Genomic DNA, 19,882 nt, shown 5'->3' with positions numbered 1-19,882 from the left:
ATATTGCATTTATTGTCTCTGTATCGAGTTTACAAACTGTTGATCAAAGTTTCATATTCCTTCCCAGATGCATTCAGTTTTCAAATTCACTTTCAAAACCAGAGACAACATCCTGGTACTTTGCGAGCCAGGTGAGGTAGTGGTAAACAGACATTTCTGGTGGTTTCTGAAGACAAAGTGGCATGTTGAATATTTTTTTTTTCTTCCTATGAATTTGGCTCTAGCATTTGAACCGTTTTGGCTATACGCTATTGTAAGACTCTCTGGAACAAGGAAGTGCCTTCTGTTTCCCTCTATGATGATTACAGGCCACGCAGGACACAGAAAGGAGTGTCACAATTTTTTTTGTTGCCCCCATAAGAATATAGTTGAATAGCCCTGTCTTCTAAGGATAGCCTTTCCACTCCCTATTTAACCTTGTTGTGACTGACTGGGTTCGAACCAGGTCCTCTGCATGTCACAAGACTGTGTTAGCTCACTTAGATAAAGCCTATAGGGATTAGTTCAGGAAGTTAACACAAGTCTTCAGCAAGGTTCATCGAACCACCCCGGTAACATTTCCACCCCCCTTTGACTAAGATCCCGGCACCAATATACATTTAAAAATATATATTTTTGTATTTATTTAACCTTTATTTAACTAGGCAAGTCGTTTTAAGAACAAATTCTTATTTACAATGACGGCCTACCGGGGAACAGTGAGTTAACTTTTCGGTTACTGGCCCAACGCTCTAACCACTAGGCTACCTGCCTCGTTCCAAAACAGGCCTACTGCACAACACCACTTTCTGTGACAAGCAGAAAGATCTGTGCACCCCATTTTTAATGAGAGTGCAACAGAGGTGGTTTGGTGATCCATTTGTGTGATGAGCAACCTTGTAGACGTGTTAGTTTGACTGATGGGGATCTAACAGACAATGCAACTTTTCATGTCTCAGACAAGTTACTCATCACCCGAGCGGGGTCACCGGACCACCTTTGTTACACTTCAACCCCCCCCCCTTTGACCTCCTCCTTGAAGAAACTCATCCAAGTCACAGAACCAATGCCTAGGCTTTAGCTCAGCAGGCAAATGCAGTCTTAACCCTGTAAGTCACATGTTACCCTTATGACTACCCTTGCCGGAAGAGACTTGAAACGAACATGCCTAACACAAACTTCCACATGTCAAACGAACACGTCTTCAGGTCTCAGGCAAGGTTGCTCATCACGTTGGCATGGATCACCAAACAGCGCTCTTTTGATGAGTAACCTTGCAGGCTCTTGAAGACTTAGTATTAGTGTAGCAGATGGGGTTCTGGGAAACTCCGCTTCAAGTGTCACCCCTTTGCGCAATTGAAGAAATACGTTGGTTTTTTAAAATAGCAAGATGTGTTGAAATGCTTCAGAAGGGCGGTCACGTTTTGTTTTTGAGTCCTGAGTTCAAGTCTCCGTATGAGCTTAACCAGGGGGGAACTAGTACTTGCTAAGCAGACATCGTGATGTCCTTTACAATGGTGCCATTGGACTCGTAATCTACAGTTGTGCTGATTCCACCACTGGCGTTGCTGTGAAGTGAGTTTGGGAGGTAAAAGGTAGCAGATGGGGATCTGTGAAGCTCAGCCTGAAGTGTTGAAGAAGGCCTTTGTTCAATAGCGCGGTGGGTTGGAACGCTTCGGGAGTGCGGTCACGTGTGTTTGCGAGGCAGAGTTCGAGTCTCGTTATGAGCTGAATCGGGGAACTGGTACAAGCAGTCCTTTTTACATTAACTTCCAGAACTTATCCCTATAATTAAATACACTGTATAGGCTTTAGCTAAGTAGGCTAACACAGTTTGGTGACATGTATGAGAGCTGGTTGGAACCCAGTCATTCACAAGAGCAATATGAAATAGGGAGTGGAAAGGCTATCCTTAGAAGGGCTATGACAGGGCTATTCAGCTATGTTTTTGTGACACTCCCTTCTAACCTGTCCTGCACGGTCTTTGATCACCATAGAAGGCACGTCCATTTTCCAGAGTGTCTTAACTTTCAGGAATGGGGTTGTAATAGCTAATAGCCAAAACAGTTCAAATGCTAGAGCCAAATTCACTGGAAGAAAATACATTCAACATGCCACTTTGGCTTCAGAAACCGACAGAAGTTTCTGTTTTATCTGTTTTTGATTCTATCTGTTCTCCTCTACCTCTCCTGGCTGTTAAAGTACCAGGATGTTGTCTCTATCTGTTCTCCTCTACCTCTCCTGGCTGTTAAAGTACCAGGATGTTGTCTCTATCTGTTCTCCTCTACCTCTCCTGGCTGTTAAAGTACCAGGATGTTGTCTCTATCTGTTCTCCTCTACCTCTCCTGGCTGTTAAAGTACCAGGATGTTGACTCTATCTGTTCTCCTCTACCTCTCCTGGCTGGTAAAGTACCAGGATGTTGACTCTGGTTTTGAGTCTGAATTTAGAGAACTGAATTTGAAAACTGAATCTGAATGCATCTGAGAAGTTGAATATGAAACTTAAAATGATAGTTGGTAAACATGATGCAGACAATGAATGCAATATCTACCATATTAAAACTGAATATATAAATATAGAATTTGAATATTCAATATTCAGTTGAATATTTTTTAAACTGAATTAAATATTTATTAAATTCTGTTTCAAATCATGAAATATAAGTTCAGTTTATGAATTCAATTTGTGCATTACAAATCCCAAAATATTTTGTTCAAATGAAATATCCTAATACAATTTGAAAATGATGGAATTCAAAAACTATTTTCTTTTGGCACTAAAATCGCTCCAAAATGATGATTGAGACCCTTGGTTGGAGATGTTAGACTTTCCCTGCTGTCAGACCCTCACCCATCCCACAATCCATACCTCCCCTCCTCCACCAAATTCAGCTGCATTCCATCCCTTTGTTCTGCCCCTCCCCTTGGAATTTTGGAGAGGTTGAAGAAGGCGGAGCTAGAAGAGGAGAAGAGCGGGATGGAGGAGAAAAGAAAGAAAGGGGAGGGGCTCAAAGGAGCAGACAGGAGTGTGCGCATGCCTCATTACATCATGCCTCCCCCTGGGACTGTAGCCATTATCAATGGATTGATTGCGGTTCCCACCCCCTCCCCTCAGCTCTACTCCCATTGGACAACATTGATCCCTGTCGCTCTGGGATTTTATGTTTGGTGCATATTTAATTAGTGTCTTGTTACAACCCGTCAGTGTAGAGGAGATTTTGGTCATGCTAATGGTTACGTGTGACCTATTAATGAGTCAACATCAAATATTTATATTTGTTATTTTATGAAATGTGATCGTGTTTAGTATTACAGATTGATCAATGCATTTTGTTATGATTTAGTTGTTGATAAACCAGGTTCTTAAACCGTGTGTGTGTGTGTGTGTGTGTGTGTGTGTGTGTGTGTGTGTGTGCGCGCATTAAGTCCTCTGATTTGGTGTATTGATCCGTAAAGCCCCAGAATGCCCGGTCTCATCTCAATGTCACCCCTCTGAGCCTGAACAGAACCAGGGGATGTATTCAATCAAACATGCGCTGCAGAAATGTACACGGCAACACACCTCATAGTCAATAACAAACCATTTCCCTCAATGGTGTCTGGTCTCATATACTCACCATCATGGTTCATTGTTTAACATATTAAAGCACTTAAACCCTTTTAAATAGTATGTTCTAATGTATGTTTTTTTTTTGGATCAAGTTTTGATAGGAGGATTGAATGAACTCTCTCCCTCTCTCGTTTAGGTGTTTCTGTTTTTCTGTGAGACGTGCTCTGTGCCTATCTGTAGAGAGTGTAGTGTGGGCAGACACATGGGCCACAGCTTGGTCTATCTACAGGACGCTGTCCAGGACTCCAGAGACATCATCATCCAGCTACTGGCCGATGCACAGCAAGGAAGACAGGCTGTACAGGTGAGCGTGTCTGTGTCTCAATGCATCTGTGGTATTTTTGACCCATTACCGGTTCAGAAATGTGGTATATTCTGCATATCATTCACACTCTCCTTTAGGCTGCACTGAAGCCTGTGGTTAGAGGTACCCAGCTGGCCCAGGAAGGGGGTGGGTTGCCTGGGGTGACGGGGGTCAAAGGGGAGTGACAGGGAAGGGAGGAGAGGAAGGGGAAAGGTCATCTAGGAATAGAATCTTAGACCCTTCCACCCTTCTCTTTCTCTCACACACACACGCACACACACACACACACACACACACACACACACACACACACACACACACACACACACAGAGAGGGACATATTATCTCTATGTAAATGCTTGTAGAGTAAATAGATTCTCTGACTCTGTTTTGTCTCTAGCAGTGGTCACTAGAAGAAGTTACACACGTGAAAGGAAAAAAGAGATGGGGGAGGAGAATGGGAGATGGAAGAAGGGAGAGACGAGAAGGGTAGAAGATGGACGTTACTAATAATGTTAAATGATCTATTCAGTCACGGTGTTGATACCCATGTCCTCCCTCACAACCACGTGCTCACTGACAATCACCTGGGACTGAGAACTCTTACACATAAATAGTATTGTATTCATTCTAGTTCTATGGTTTTAAGAAAAGTTTTCCTCTTAAAAACAGACGTTATTGTTATACAGGGGTGTGTTATCGGTAATGGATTCTGAGACATTCACAGTTCCATTCACTCCCCATGATCTGTTGAGAATGGTTTTGAAACGGATGGGTATGTTGCTGAATGAGATGCTTTGTTACAGTACTTCCTGGAAACCAGAGTTACCAGGAAGTGTGAGATGTTGTGTAATCGCCCTGGAAGGTGCGTGTCTGACACTGGTCAGGACTCAGCGTAACCCTGAAACATGATCTAGTTCAGCGAGCCAAGGTTACGTTACGTCATAACTGTGCACATTGTCACTGTTCAACCACCGCCTCGTCCCTCTATCTCCTGATACAGAACTTGGACAGGCGCACACACACACACACACACACACACACACACACACACACACACACACACACACACACACACACACACACACACACACACACACACTCTTTCTCGGGCAGGATATTTCCGCCCACTCCACACCCATTATCTCCCATGACCTCCGACTCTGAACTTGTGACCTGCTGGTTGAGTAAGCTGCTTTCTGATTGGCCAGTTTGACCTCCTTTGTGTTCCAAGCTGCTACTGTATTGGCCTGCCACGGACCAGCAATAGCTTTGTTTCACAATGATATGGGCACTAAACAGTTAAATGATGAAATGTCATTAGTTACACATTTGAGCTTACGTTTTAGTGCCAAATCTTTCTCTCTCTCTCTCCTATTGCTCTCACGCTACCTTTTTCCTCTCTCTCCCTCTCCATCTTCCCCCTTGCTCTCTATTTCAGTATTGATGAAGCCCCTCCCCTCCCTTCCTGCTGTTCTCTCCAGACGTCCTGATTATAACTGACCCTTTAGCGGTCTGTCCCAAATGGCCAGCGAGAGAAGGGACCCTGCTGCCCAGGGGGAGGGTCTTCAGCCATGGGTCAGGAGGTCAATGACCTCAGGGGGATTTGGGTGACCTTTGATCCCCCCCCCCCCCCCCCCTCTCTGGGTAATGTCACAAAGGACCCCTCCCCCCTCGGCCCTGTGCGGTCCAGACCGCCCTCTAACCACCCAACTCGGAGGGAAACAGAGTGTAAAGTGATAGAAAGGAACGAGAGGGAGAGACATAAATGACAAAAAAATATAGAAAGAAATCTCGAATTTAATGTGTTAGAAAATCAATTTAATGCTTTTTGACAATGAAGCCAAACTATTTCCATTAGGTCCCCTTGACATTGACGTTTCTACAAAACTTTTGCATTTTTCTTAAAATGTCACTCTCCTCTCATATACAGTGAGAACAGCATGGCGGTCAGTGACACTACCTCTCTCTACTAGCTCCTATCTCACACTCTGACTTCAAAGGCCACTGCTCATGTTTTTTTTACATTTTATTTCACCTTTATTTAACTTCTCTAGGATAGGGGGCAGCATTTTCACATTTGGATGAAAAGCATACCCAAATTCAACTGCCAGCTACTCATCCCCAGAAGATAATATATGCATATTATTAGTAGATTTGGATAGAAAACACTCTGAAGTTTCTAAAACTGTTTGAATCATGTCTGTGAGTATAACAGAACTTAATTAGCAGGCGAAACCCCGAGGACAAACCATTCAGATTTTCTTTTTTGAGGTCACTCTCTTTTCAATGGATTTTCATTGGGAATACAGATTTCTAATTGACCTTCTTGCAGTTCCTACCGCTTCCACTGGATGTCAACAGTCTTTAGAAATTGGTTGAGGTTTTTTCCTTTGTGTAATGAAGAAGTACGGCCATCCAGAACGAGGGTAACTTAGTGTACTGTTTGTTAGAGGCGCGTGACCAGAAAGCTAGCTACAGTTTGTTTTTGTCCTGTATTGAACACAGATCATCCCGTCTTCAATTGTATTGATTATTTACGTTAAAAAATACCTATAGTTGTATTACAAATGTAGTTTGAAATGTTTTGGCAAAGTTTACAGGTAACTTTTGAGATATTTTGTAGTAACGTTGCACAAGTTGGAACTGGTGTTTTTCTGGATCAAACGCGCCAAATAAATGGACATTTTGGATATATATCGACGGAATTAATCGAACAAAAGGACCATTTGTGATGTTTATGGGACATATTGGAGTGCCAACAACAGAAGCTCGTCAAAGGTAAGGCATGAATTATATTTTTATTTCTGCGTTATGTGTCGCGCCTGCAGGGTTGAAATATGCTTCTCTCTCTTTGTTTACTCTGTTGCTATCCTCATAATAGCATCGTTTGCTTTCGCCAAAAAGCCTATTTGAATTCTGACATGTTGGCTGGATTCACAACAAGTGTAGCTTTAATTTGGTATCTTTCATGTGTGATTTAATGAAAGTTAGATTTTTATAGTAATTTATTTGAATTTGGCGCTCTGCATTTTCTCTGGCTTTTGGCCAAGTGAGACAGTAGCATCCCGCCTAAACTCAGATTTTTGGATACAAATATGAACTTTACCGAACAAAACATACATGTATTGTGTAACATGAAGTCCTATGAGTGTCATCTGATGAAGATCATCAAAGGTTAGTGATTCATTTTATCTCTATTTCTTGTTACTCCTCTCTTTGGCTGGAAAAATGGCTGTGTTTTTCTGTGACTTGGCTCTGACCTAACATAATCGTTCGGTGTGCTTTCGTCGTAAAGCCTATTTGAATTCTGACATGTTGGCTGGATTCACAACAAGTGTAGCTTTAATTTGGCATCTTTCATGTGTGATTTCATGACAGTTAGATTTTTATAGTAATTTATTTGAATTTGGCGCTCTGCATTTTTACTGTTTTTTGGCCAAGTGGGACGTTAGAGTCCCACATATCCCAGAGAAGTTAACTAGGCTACTCAGTTAAGAACAAATTCTTATTTGACGGCCTACCGGGGTAACTGCCTTGTTCAGGGGCAGAACGACAGACTTTTACCTTGTCAGCTCGAGGATTCGATCCAGCAACCTTTCAGTTACTGACCCAACGCTCTAACCACTAGGCTACCTGCCGCCCCTACACTCTAACCACTAGTCTACCTGCAGTCCCTACACTCTAACCACTAGGCTACCTGCCGTCCCTACACTCTAACCACTAGGCTACCTGCCGGCCCTACACTCTAACCACTCGGCTACCTGCCGTCCCTACACTCTAACCACTAGGCTACCTGCCGGCCCTACGCTCTAACCACTAGGCTACCTGTATACCTTAGCTGGCGACATTGCTATTGTGGTAGATTGTAACCAATGATAGTCAAAATTAACCATAACTCTTACCCCTACGAGGTCCGGAGCCTGCTGGTGTCTGTTCTACCTAATAATGAATTGCACCCACCTGGTGTCCCAGGTCTAAGTCAGTCCTTGATTATAGGGGATTTTAAAGCAGTGGAACTGGCTTCGAGTTCCAGAGTTGAACACTCTAACCACTAGGCTACCTGCCGCCCCTAATGTTGAATAAGATGAGTGAAGTGAGGAGTTGGTGTCTACCCCTTAATGTTAGGAGGGGTGTGAGGTTATGTGGTAATCCTCAGAATTCCTGTGTACTGTCTACTTCCTGTATTTTAGTGTGTCATAACAGAGCAGGTGCATGAGATGGTCATATAACCTGTCTTTAAGTCATATTTCCAGGTCACTTCCTGTTTCATGCATGACGTAGTCGAAATTCCTGAGTTGACTATTGGCCACCCAGGACGTGCTGTGTGATAACTCCTGTTTTATTCTATTACCCTGCTGCAGTTTTCATTTTAGCAGCTATTTTAGATTTTGTTTTAAGATATATATTTTATCCTTCGTTAGTTTTAGGTATTATCAGTTGACTAAAACCTTGGACAATTTTAGTCAGTCATTTAGTAACATAATAGTGCTTTTTTTTTCTTCATTTAAATATGTAGCTCGTAACTTCCATTTTTATTTTACCTTTATTTAACTAGGCAAGTCAGTTAAGAACAAATTCTTATTTTCAATGACGGCCTAGGAACAGTGGGTTAACTGCCTTGTTCAGGGGCAGAATGACAGATTTGTACCTTGTCAGCTCAGGGATGTGAACTTGCAACCTTTCGGTTACTAGTCCAATGCTCTAACCACTAGGCTACGCTGCCTCCCCATCATGTGCACAGATAGCCTTGTCCAACAAGGCCTATCCCCTTGTATACCTTAGCTGGTGACATTGCTATTGTGGTAGATTGTAACCAATGCAAGTCATAATTAACCATATAACTCTTACCCCTACGAGGTCCGGAGCCTGCTGGTGTCTGTTCTACCTAATAATGAATTGCACCCACCTGGTGTCCCAGGTCTAAGTCAGTCCTTGATTATAGGGGATTTTAAAGCAGTGGAACTTCGAGTTCCAGAGTTGAATTTGAGGGTAAAGAAGTTATACAGTGCCGTGAAAAAGTATTTACCCACTTTCTGATTTTCTGTATGTTTGCTACCGAATGTTATCAGATCATTAACAAAAACCTGCTATTAGATAAAAGGAACCTGAGTTTAAGTATATATTTTTTTGTTATTTGTATTGTATTTATTTAATTAACGAAGTTATGCAACACCTCAATGTCCCTGTGTGAAAAGGTAATTGCCCCCTTAAACTCAGTAACTGGTTGAGCCTCCTTTAGCTGCTCTAACCAAACACTTCCTGTAGTTGTTGATCAGTCTCTCACATCGCTGTGGAGGAATTTTGGCCCACTCTTCCATACAGAACTGCTTTAACTCAATGACATTTTGTGGGTTTTTGAGCATAAACGGCTCGTTTCAAGTCCTGCCACAATATTTTAATTCGGATTAGGTCTGGACTTTGACTAGGCCATTCCAAAACTTAAAATATGTTGCTTTTTCACCATTTTCATGTAGACTTGATTGTGTGTTTTGGATCATTGTCTTGCTGCATGACCCAGCTTCACTTCAGCTTCTGCTTCCTTGACAGATGGCCTGACATTCTCCTGTAGAATTCTCTGATACAGAGCAGAATTCATGGTTCCTTCTATTAAGGCAAGTGGTCCAGGTCCTGAGGTAGCAAAGCATCCCCAAACCATCACACTACCACCACCATGCTTGACCGTTGGTGTAAGGTTCTTAACGTGGAATGCAGTGTTTGGTTTTCACCAGACATTATGGGACCCATCTCATCCAAAAAGTTTACTGAAGTTTGCCAAAAAGCATTTGAATGATCTTCAAGACTCTTGGATGGACAGAAAAGTCAAAAGTATAAAGTTTTTTGGACGACAACGGTCCCATTTATGTCTGGCGAAAACCAAACAGGAAGCATGAATTCTGCTCTGTATCAGAGAATTCTACAGGAGAATTTCAGACCATCCGTCTGTGAACTGAAGAGCATCTGGGTCATGCAGCAAGACCATGATCCAAAACACACAAGTCTACATGAAAATTGTTAAAAAGCAACACGTTTTGGAATGGCCTAGTCTAAGTCCAGAGATAATCCTAATTTAAAATGTTGTGGCAGGACTTGAAACAAGCAGTTCTGTATGGAAGAGCGGCCAAAATTCCTCCACAGCGATGTGAGAGACTCATCAACAACTACAGGAAGTGTTTGGTTAGAGCAGCTAAAGGAGGCTCAACCAGTTACTGAGTTTAAGGGGGCAATTACTTTTTCACACAGGGACATTGGCTGTTGCATAACTTTGTTTAATAAGAAATAAGTATGTCATTGCTGTGTTATTTGTTCACTCAGGATCCATGTATCTAATATTAGGTTTTGCTTGAAGATCTGATTTACATTTAGTATAACAAAATATGTAAAAGTAGAGAATTTGAAAGGGTGGCAAATACTTTTTCACAGTACTGTACAGCTTGGCTACAGGTTAAACAATCTATCTTATTTTCTCATCGTAACCATTGGAACGGGGTAAATAAGTGATTTCCTTGAAAGGGGGAGAGTCTGAGCTTTCCCTGCAAAATGGAGCTTCTGATGTGATCAGCGCAAACAAATTGCCTATATGAAAGCAAAGTTGATCAAATACCTTTTATTGTTTTGTACAATTGTGTCCTGTGTCCTGGCTGTGCATCAGTTCAAAAGAGACACCGGGGATTGAAATGACCGCCTAGCTGTGTGTTTGGAAGGAGCCCGTGCAAATGAAAAGACGTTATTGGCCAATGAGTGGATTGATTGCATTAGATATTCTGTGACGGCATGGACAAAACAGATGGAAAAGGAGATTCATGTCCATTTGAATGTTGATTAGTGTCACGTGGACTTTTCATCTCGTTACATTTTCATCAACTAAAGTCATTTGTAATAGTGTTTTTTTTTTCAGGCGTCTCGTTATTAGTTTTTGTCTGGAAAAATAGTTAAAGATTTTGTCATAGCTGGGTAGAAGTGTTATGTGGGTATTTTTAACCTGGTTAGTTCTTGTTAATCTGAGAATGGCGAAGGTCCAGTGATGTTGTATTATATGTTTTGACCCTATACCCCCAGTTGGTCCTGTATGCTAGAGATCAAGGTGGTGTGTGTGTGTGTGTTATTTCTAACCCTGTAATATCCCCTGTTCTAGTTGAGTATGGAGAAGGTCCAGGCCATAGCAGAGCAGGTTGACATCAAGGCCAAGGTGGTTCAGACAGAGGTGAAGAACATGGTCCTCAGACTCCTGAAAGCCTTGGAGGACAGAGAGAGTCAGCTACTCTGGAAGGTAAGCTTTTCTCCAACTGTGTTGGTGTGTTTGTGTGTCTCTGTCTCTCTCTGTCTCTCTGTCTCCGTCAGTCTCTGCCTGTCAGTCTCTGCCTGTCAGTCTCTTTCTCTCTCTGTCTCTCTCTCTCTGTCTCTCTCTCTCTCTCTGTCTCTCTCTCTCTCTCTGTCTCTCTCTCTCTCTCTCTCTCTCTCTCTGTCTCTGTCTCTCTCTGTCAGTCTCTGCCTGTCAGTCTCTCTCTCTCTCTCTCTCTCTCTCTCTCTCTCTCTCGCGCTCTCTCACATATTTACGTGGTTAGAGGGCTCATCCAACAGCTGTTGTCACTGTTTGACTAACATGTTTTGAAGACAAGGTGTTTTTACAGTAGACGTGTTCTACATGTTTGTATACACACTTCACGTTGCATGTCCTGATTCTCCCTGTCCGCCCACATGACTTATGCCTTTTCTGTTGCTTTGTATGTGTGTTTATGACTCATGACTGGGGGTTTAGTCCTTCCCTTTAACATGGAACCAGACAGGCTGGGGGTTTAGTCCTTCCCTTTAACATGGAACCAGACAGACTGGGGGTTTAGTCCTTCCCTTTAACATGAAACCAGACAGGCTGGAGGTTTAGTCTTTCCCTTTAACATGGATCCAGACAGGCTGGGGGTTTAGTCCTTCCCTTTAACATGGATCCAGACAGGCTGGAGGTTTAGTCCTTCCCTTTAACATGGAACCAGACAGGCTGGGGGTTTAGTTCTTCCCTTTAACATGGATCCAGACAGGCTGGGGGTTTAGTCCTTCCCTTTAACATGGATCCAGACAGGCTGGGGGTTAGTTCTTCCCTTTAACATGGATCCAGACAGACTGGGGGTTTAGTCCTTCCCTTTAACATGGATCCAGACAGGCTGGGGGTTTAGTCCTTCCCTTTAACATGGATCCAGACAGGCTGGAGGTTTAGTCCTTCCCTTTAACATGGAACCAGACAGGCTGGGGGTTTAGTCCTTCCCTTTAACATGGAACCAGACAGGCTGGGGGTTTAGTCCTTCCCTTTAACATGGAACCAGACAGGCTGGGGGTTTAGTCCTTCCCTTTAACATGGATCCAGACAGGCTGGGGGTTTAGTCCTTCCCTTTAACATGGAACCAGACAGGCTGGGGGTTTAGTCCTTCCCTTTAACATGGATCCAGACAGACTGGGGGTTTAGTCCTTCCCTTTAACATGGATCCAGACAGACTGGGGGTTTAGTCCTTCCCTTTAACATGGAACCAGACAGGCTGGGGGTTTAGTCCTTCCCTTTAACATGGAACCAGACAGGCTGGGGGTTTAGTCCTTCCCTTTAACATGGATCCAGACAGACTGGGGGTTTAGTCCTTCCCTTTAACATGGAACCAGACAGGCTGGGGGTTTAGTCCTTCCCTTTAACATGGAACCAGACAGGCTGGGGGTTTAGTCTTTCCCTTTAACATGGAACCAGACAGGCTGGGGGTTTAGTCTTTCCCTTTAACATGGAACCAGACAGGCTGGGGGTTTAGTCCTTCCCTTTAACATGGAACCAGACAGGCTGGGGGTTTAGTCCTTCCCTTTAACATGGAACCAGACAGGCTGGAGCTTTAGTTCTTCCCTTTAACATGGATCCAGACAGGCTGGAGGTTTAGTCCTTCCCTTTAACATGGAACCAGACAGGCTGGGGGTTTAGTCCTTCCCTTTAACATGGATCCAGACAGGCTGGAGGTTTAGTCCTTCCCTTTAACTTGGAACCAGACAGGCTGGGGGTTTAGTCCTTCCCTTTAACATGGAACCAGACAGGCTGGGGGTTTAGTCCTTCCCTTTAACATGGAACCAGACAGGCTGGGGGTTTAGTCCTTCCCTTTAACATGGAACCAGACAGGCTGGGGGTTTAGTCCTTCCCTTTAACATGGAACCAGACAGGCTGGGGGTTTAGTCCTTCCCTTTAACATGGAACCAGACAGGCTGGGGGTTTAGTCCTTCCCTTTAACATGGATCCAGACAGGCTGGGGGTTTAGTCCTTCCCTTTAACATGGAACCAGACAGGCTGGGGGTTTAGTCTTTCCCTTTAACATGGAACCAGACAGGCTGGAGGTTTAGTTCTTCCCTTTAACATGGATCCAGACAGGTTGAACTTTTAAGTGTTGTGTAGTATTGTTAACCTCTAGTTTTTGATTCACCTCACACCCTTCATCCCCCTGTTGAATGGCCTGTTTTGTCTGTTAGTCAATGCTGTCACTATATGTCCAATATCCCACTGTAACCGGTACACTGATCTACAACAATCTGAGATTTAACAAACTACTGTTTTCACACTGCTGGATTTGCCCATACTTGTACACCCACATGAATTAATCTCTCTCTCTCTCTCTCGCTCTCGCTCTCTCTCTCTCCCCCTTCTCCCTCCCTCTCCCAGGTTGAGAAGATCCACCAGCTGAAAGCCAAGTCCCTGTACCTGCAGGTAGAGAAGCTGCATCAGAACCTGACCAAGCTGGACAGCACCATCGCAGCCGTCACTCAGGTATGTTAAAAGGTCCGGAGGGGAGGGGGGGGGGGGGGGGGGGGGGGGCGCAAGACGACCAGGTTTCTAAATACTATGTTGAAAGTCATTCATGATTATTGCTAACGATGGCATCCATGTCTCCTCACCTCATAACTCATCAGGTGCTGGATGAGGGTTGTCACCTGGACGTGTTGCTGGCTAGAGAGCGCACGCTGACCCAGATTCAGGAGCTCAAGTCTCTCAGAGGCCTGCTGCAGCCACAGGAGGACGATCGTTTAATGTTCACCCCTCCAGACCAGGTAAATAACAGGTTCCTGTTCGCCCCTCCAGAACAGGTAAATAACAGGTTCCTGTTCGCCCCTCCAGAACAGGTAAATAACAGGTTCCTGTTCGCCCCTCCAGAACAGGTAAATAACAGGTTCCTGTTCGCCCCTCCAGAACAGGTAAATAACAGGTTCCTGTTCGCCCCTCCAGAACAGGTAAATAACAGGTTCCTGTTCGCCCCTCCAGAACAGGTAAATAACAGGTTCCTGTTCGCCCCTCCAGAACAGGTAAATAACAGGTTACTGTTCGCCCCGCCAGACCAGGTAAATAAGAGGTTCCTGTTCGCCCCGCCAGACCAAGCGAGAGGGGTTAGAGACTCTTGTGGCTCTTTGGATGACTGGAATTATCGACATGTCAGCCAATTTCATATACATTATATTAATGTTGCTATTTCCACTTGTCCCTAGTTCGTGGCATATTAATAGTATTATTGATGATATTGTCTTCACCAGGCCCTGTACAAAGCCATTCAGTCCATGGGGTTGATCAGTAGCGGAGCGTTTGCTCCCGTCACCAAAGCTCACGGCGAGGGCCTAAAGACCGCACTCCGTGGCAAGACCGCCTCCTTCACCGTAATTGGCTACGACCACGACAGGGAGCCCTGCCTCTCGGGCGGTGACGCAGTGTCAGCGGTGGTGATGGCAGCCGCGGATGGTAACCTATCGGCTGCGGAGGTGTGTGACAACCAGAACGGGTCGTACACCGTCAGCTACTTGCCCAAGACTGAGGGAGAAGATTTGGTGTCAGTTCTGGTCTGTAACCAGCACATCATGGGCAGCCCCTTCAAGGTAAAATGTATAGTATTATAATAAATGTAACAACCAAGTAATATATTTACACTCCAACATATTCTATGCACATCTCTTAAGCAACAACTAAGTAATACAACTTGAAAATTGATGTAGATAGGATGAAATGCTAAGTAGCATTCTCCCTGCCTATGTTCCAGGTACTGGTGAAGTCTGGGCGACGCTACGGGGCTCTGGGTTCACCGGTGTCTGCGTTTGGCAGCGAGGGGGAGGGTGATGGTCAGCTGTGTCGTCCCTGGGGAATCAGTGTGGATAAAGAGGGATACGTGGTGGTGGCCGACCGCAGTAACAACCGCGTACAGGTGGGTTTCATTAATTTAATGTCGTGGGTTGGTGTCGACTCAGCCGTAATACTAAGGAGAAAGGGTTTTATGATGCTAGAAAGCTAACTCTTGCTAAATCAGTGTCAGTTTGTTTGCTTTTAACTTGCCAGCTATCTGTCTCTCAGTAGCCCTCTTCTTGAGAGCTGAAGCACAGCGTGTACAGTGCCCTAGCTAGCCATCTTTAGAACAGTGAAGCACAGCGTGTACACTGCCCTAGCTAGCCATCTTTAGAACAGTGAAGCACAGCGTGTACACTGCCCTAGCTAGCCATCTTTAGAACAGTGAAGCACAGCGTGTACACTGCCCTAGCTAGCCATCTTTAGAACAGTGAAGGACAGCGTGTACACTGCCCTAGCTAGCCATCTTTAGAACAGTGAAGCACAGCGTGTACAGTGCCCTAGCTAGCCATCTTTAGAACAGTGAAGCACAGCGTGTACAGTGCCCTAGCTAGCCATCTTTAGAACAGTGAAGCACAGCGTGTACAGTGCCCTAGCTAGCCATCGTTAGAACAGTGAAGCACAGCGTGTACACTGCCCTAGCTAGCCATCGTTAGAACAGTGAAGAACAGCGTGTACAGTGTCCTAGCTAGCCATCTTTAGAACAGTGAAGCACAGCGTGTACAGTGCCCTAGCTAGCCATCTTTAAAACAGTGAAGCACAGCATGTACAGTGCCCTAGCTAGCCATCTTTAGAACAGTGAAGCACAGCGTGTACAGTGTCCTAGCTAGCCATCTTTAGAACAGTGACTCTTTAATTATTTCCTTTCTTCTGCGACTACCTCCTACTGTCCAGATCTTCAAGCCGTGCGGTGCCTTCCACCACAAGTTCGGCTCCCTGGGCTCTCGCCCCGGTCAGTTTGATCGTCCAGCGGGCGTGGCGTGCGACAGCCAACAGCAGATCATCGTAACGGACAAAGACAACCACCGTGTGCAGGTGTTCACCTTTGACGGACAGTTTATGCTCAAGTTCGGCGAGAAGGGCACTAAGGTACAAACTCTTTCAATCGCGCGCTCTCTCACGTACAGTAGTATAGACACACACACTCATCAGAGCTGAACTAATAACTATATTCTACTGTACTCTATTGTAGAACGGTCAGTTCAACTACCCCTGGGATGTGGCAGTGAACTCTGCGGGGAAGATCTTGGTCTCTGACACCAGGAACCACCGCATCCAGCTCTTTGGCCCTGATGGCTCGTTCATCAACAAGTACGGCTTTGAGGGCGCCCTGTGGAAACACTTTGACTCGCCGCGTGGCGTCGCCTTTAACCATGAGGACCACCTGGTCGTCACCGACTTCAACAACCATCGTCTGCTGGTGATTCGGCCAGATTGCCAGTCTGCCCGGTTCCTGGGCTCTGAGGGTACCGGTAACGGGAAGTTCCTGCGTCCCCAGGGCATAGCGGTGGACCAGGAGAACCGGATCATCGTTGCCGACTCGAGGAACCACCGGGTGCAGGTGTTCGAGCCCAACGGGAACTTCTTATGCAAATTTGGCACCCATGGTAGTGGCTTCGGACAGATGGACCGCCCCTCCGGTGTTGCTGTGACACCTGACGGAGTCATCGTGGTCGTCGACTTCGGAAATAACCGCATCCTCAAGTTCTAATCACTTTTCGCTTTCTTTCTTTCTCTCGCTCTGTTTTCTCTCCGTTTCTCTGTTAGGGAGAGGAAATTGAAGAGCGAGGAAAATGATTCAACAAACACACAAAGAGAGGACAGTTTAAAGAGAGATAATCAGAGCAGGTAGAAATGCATTATTACAAATGAAGGGGAAATGAATTTGTTCGTTTTTAAATTATTTTTTACTTTTAGGTTTTAGTTTGTGGAATCATATTCCTGTGGTATACTGTATGACAAAGGGGACCACTAAGACTAGTTGATAATCAGTAGTGAAAGTAACAAGGAAGAGATCACGATTTCCCTGTCTTCTATCTGAATTGCTCTCTCTCAACTCTCCTCACGTCGCCTTCTCAGGGATTTTTCTCACTTTTTCTTGAAATATTGAATCCTCTGCTCCGGCACCTACCTCATCTAGTTCTTAATGAATGTACTCACCCTCTCCGAGCAGAGGTCTACTCTAGTCTGTCAAGTTTTACAAAGAAGAAAATAAAAAAAGTCTACCTCAATACTTTTTTTATTTAAAGAGAGACATAAAAATGAAAAGCCGTTTTGACCTGACCTGTAGTGGAGTCTAGTGTGTTCAGTGATGTTTAGGGTAGCTTGTTCTGTAGATTTTGGTTTAGTATGTCCCCTCATCTCTCCATGTGTAGTGTCACTGCAGACTGACAGAATAGAGGTAAGAACGGAGGGTTTTATGTAATGCCAAACCCGTTAGACTGACTCTGTGTTAGTTAGCTCAGGTCACAGTACCAGATGGACCAGAAGAATCTCCTTTTAGCTTGACTGGTTTATTGATCACAGCGGAGCCGGGAGTCTGTCCTTGGACAGATGCAGTTTGATGATTGGTTGAAATCATGAGCTAGTCGTTGTTGTTGTGGGGAGATTCTCTTTTCTGTCCCAAAGTATCCAATTATCAATTGAACATTGTTGATTCCTTTCAGGCATCAGCAAGCTGGTCTGATTATGAGGAGAAAAATAATGAAAATCAATATGAAAAAGCAAAAACAGCATTTGTGTACTCTCAAACGAAGGGCTCACCAAAGTATTTTACAAGTTTATCAGGAGTTATCAGGATGTATTGGTTGTTGATTAGGAGATTGATTATGAATTCTGTCTGACATCTCATTGTGAATGATGCGGAAGAATAACAATGCCTCCAGAAAGCAGGCGTCTTGATTGGCTGTCCACAGGAGTGAGAGCCAATCAGAAATCAGTGATCCTGAGTGGTTGAATTGTGGGGCACTGATTGGCTCTTGGGGGCTAGGATTTAATCCAATCCCCTTCTGACGTCACTGCCCCACCCTAGTTATTGACGCCCATTCTGAAATGCCGGAGAGAGAGTGTTCCGGAACATGTGCATGCTGACCAGACCTCTGAAAGATGGAGGTCTAGAGACCAGCTAGTGGAGTCAACCAAAGGTAGAATTTCGGCCAACTGTATGTTTGGCGTCGAAAGAACTACAAGTCCCATTGAAGACATTTTGTTGTTTAATCATTTATGTTGGAGGTCTAAAATGCTCACCAGCTGTCACCAAAAAGATCTGTTCAAAGCACTGTCAATGGGGAGAAGAAGAATATAAGGCCTACTTTTAGCTTTTAAAATGGAAGTACCTTTCAAGCCTACTTCCCGAGGAGAACGTTGTAGACAGGTCTGAAAACAAACCACATCTCACAGCAACCAAAGAGTATCTTTCCAGGCCACTTTCCATCTCACAACCCTGAGAGGTTCAATCTAGCTCCACCACCCATGCTAACCGTGACACCGCTTCATGTCTAGCATCCCTTATTTAGCATTAGCATCTCAACCCATTTAACCATTGAGTGCAAACAGATTCCTGATTTATCACCTGTGGTGGACCTTTTTGGAGGGGTTGTAAATCTCCCTTTCTCTTGTGAAGTTAGCCACTTTAGCGTAGTCTAGCCTAGCGGTATGGGCGTTTTTATTAGTGTGTTTCTGACTGAGCTTCTTACCTCAGAGGAAAGTGCAGACCTGCACTTTAAATCCTAATTTACGTAAAACTTTCACATCCCATCGTTTACCTTAACTGTCAGATACCTCAACATTTTATATACTTTCATATTCCTCACAGTTACTCATGTGTAACTCAATTGTAATACAGCCTACCTTAACCAGTAACTGGCTACAGTACCTCAATTCTCAGACCTCATCAACATACAAATGTAATTTTACAAATCTACCTCAACACACCTTTTACCTAACTTTAAATGCCTCATGTTACATACTGTGTGTGTGTGTGTGTGTGTGTGTGTGTGTGTGTGTGTGTGTGTGTGTGTGTGTGTGTGTGTGTGTGTGTGTGTGTGTGTGTGTGTGTGTGTGTGTGTGTGTGTGTATATATCAGTTGAATTCGAAAGTTTACATACACCTGAGCCAAAAACATTTAAACTCAGTTTTTCACAATTCCTGACATTTATTCCTAGTAAAAATTCCCTGTCTTAGGTCAGTTAGGATCACCACTTTATTTTAAGAATTTGAAATGTCAGAATAATATTAGAGAGAATGATTTACTTCAGCTTTTATGTCTTTCATCACATTCCCAGTGGGTCAGAAGTTTACATACACTCAATTAGAATTTGGTAGCATTGCCTTTAAATTGTTTAACTTGGGTCAAACGTTTCAGGTAGCCTTCCACAAGCTACCCACAGTAAGTTGGGTGAATTTTGGCCCATTCCTCCTGACAGAGCTGGTGTAACTGAGTCAGGTTTGAAGGCCTCCTTGCTCACACATGCTTTTTCAGTTCTGCCCACACATTTTCTGTAGGATTGAGGTCAAGGCTTTGTGATGGCCACTCCAATACCTTGACTTTGTTGTCCTTAAGCCATTTTGCCACAACTTTGGAAGTATGCTTGGGGTCATTGTCCATTTGGAAGATCCATTTGCGACCAAGCTTTAACTTCCTGTCTTCCTCATGATGCCATCTATTTTGTGAAGTGCACCAGTCCCTCCTGCAGCAAAGCACCCCCACAACATGAGGCTGCCACCCCCGTGCTTCACGGTTGGGGTGGTGTTCTTCAGCTTGCAAGCCGCCCCCTTTTTCCTCCAAACATAACGATGGTCATTATGGCCAAACAGTTCTATTTTTGTTTCATCAGACCAGAGGACATTTCTTCAAAAAGTACGATCTTTGGTGGT

At 44.3% G+C, this 19,882-nt stretch overlaps 1 protein-coding gene across 1 annotated transcript in view; it reads left to right on the top strand.

Moving 5' to 3' along the window:
- Positions 1 to 17,238, top strand: part of LOC120027426 (E3 ubiquitin-protein ligase TRIM71-like) — a 43,870-nt gene extending 26,632 nt beyond the window's left edge. The window contains exons 2-9 of the mRNA XM_038972359.1: positions 3,726 to 3,893; positions 11,030 to 11,164; positions 13,568 to 13,672; positions 13,816 to 13,953; positions 14,431 to 14,766; positions 14,928 to 15,089; positions 15,902 to 16,096; positions 16,200 to 17,238. Of these exons, the coding sequence (XP_038828287.1) occupies positions 3,726 to 3,893; positions 11,030 to 11,164; positions 13,568 to 13,672; positions 13,816 to 13,953; positions 14,431 to 14,766; positions 14,928 to 15,089; positions 15,902 to 16,096; positions 16,200 to 16,718 (1,758 nt within the window). The 3' untranslated portion in view covers positions 16,719 to 17,238. The remainder of the gene's footprint in view (positions 1 to 3,725; positions 3,894 to 11,029; positions 11,165 to 13,567; positions 13,673 to 13,815; positions 13,954 to 14,430; positions 14,767 to 14,927; positions 15,090 to 15,901; positions 16,097 to 16,199) is intronic.
- Positions 17,239 to 19,882: the final 2,644 nt, after the last annotated feature.

Source organism: Salvelinus namaycush, chromosome 32, assembly GCF_016432855.1.
Source record: "Salvelinus namaycush isolate Seneca chromosome 32, SaNama_1.0, whole genome shotgun sequence".
NCBI lineage: Eukaryota > Metazoa > Chordata > Actinopteri > Salmoniformes > Salmonidae > Salvelinus > Salvelinus namaycush.
Note: the sequence above shows the minus strand (reverse complement) of the source record. Positions and strands in the feature narration are given on the sequence as shown.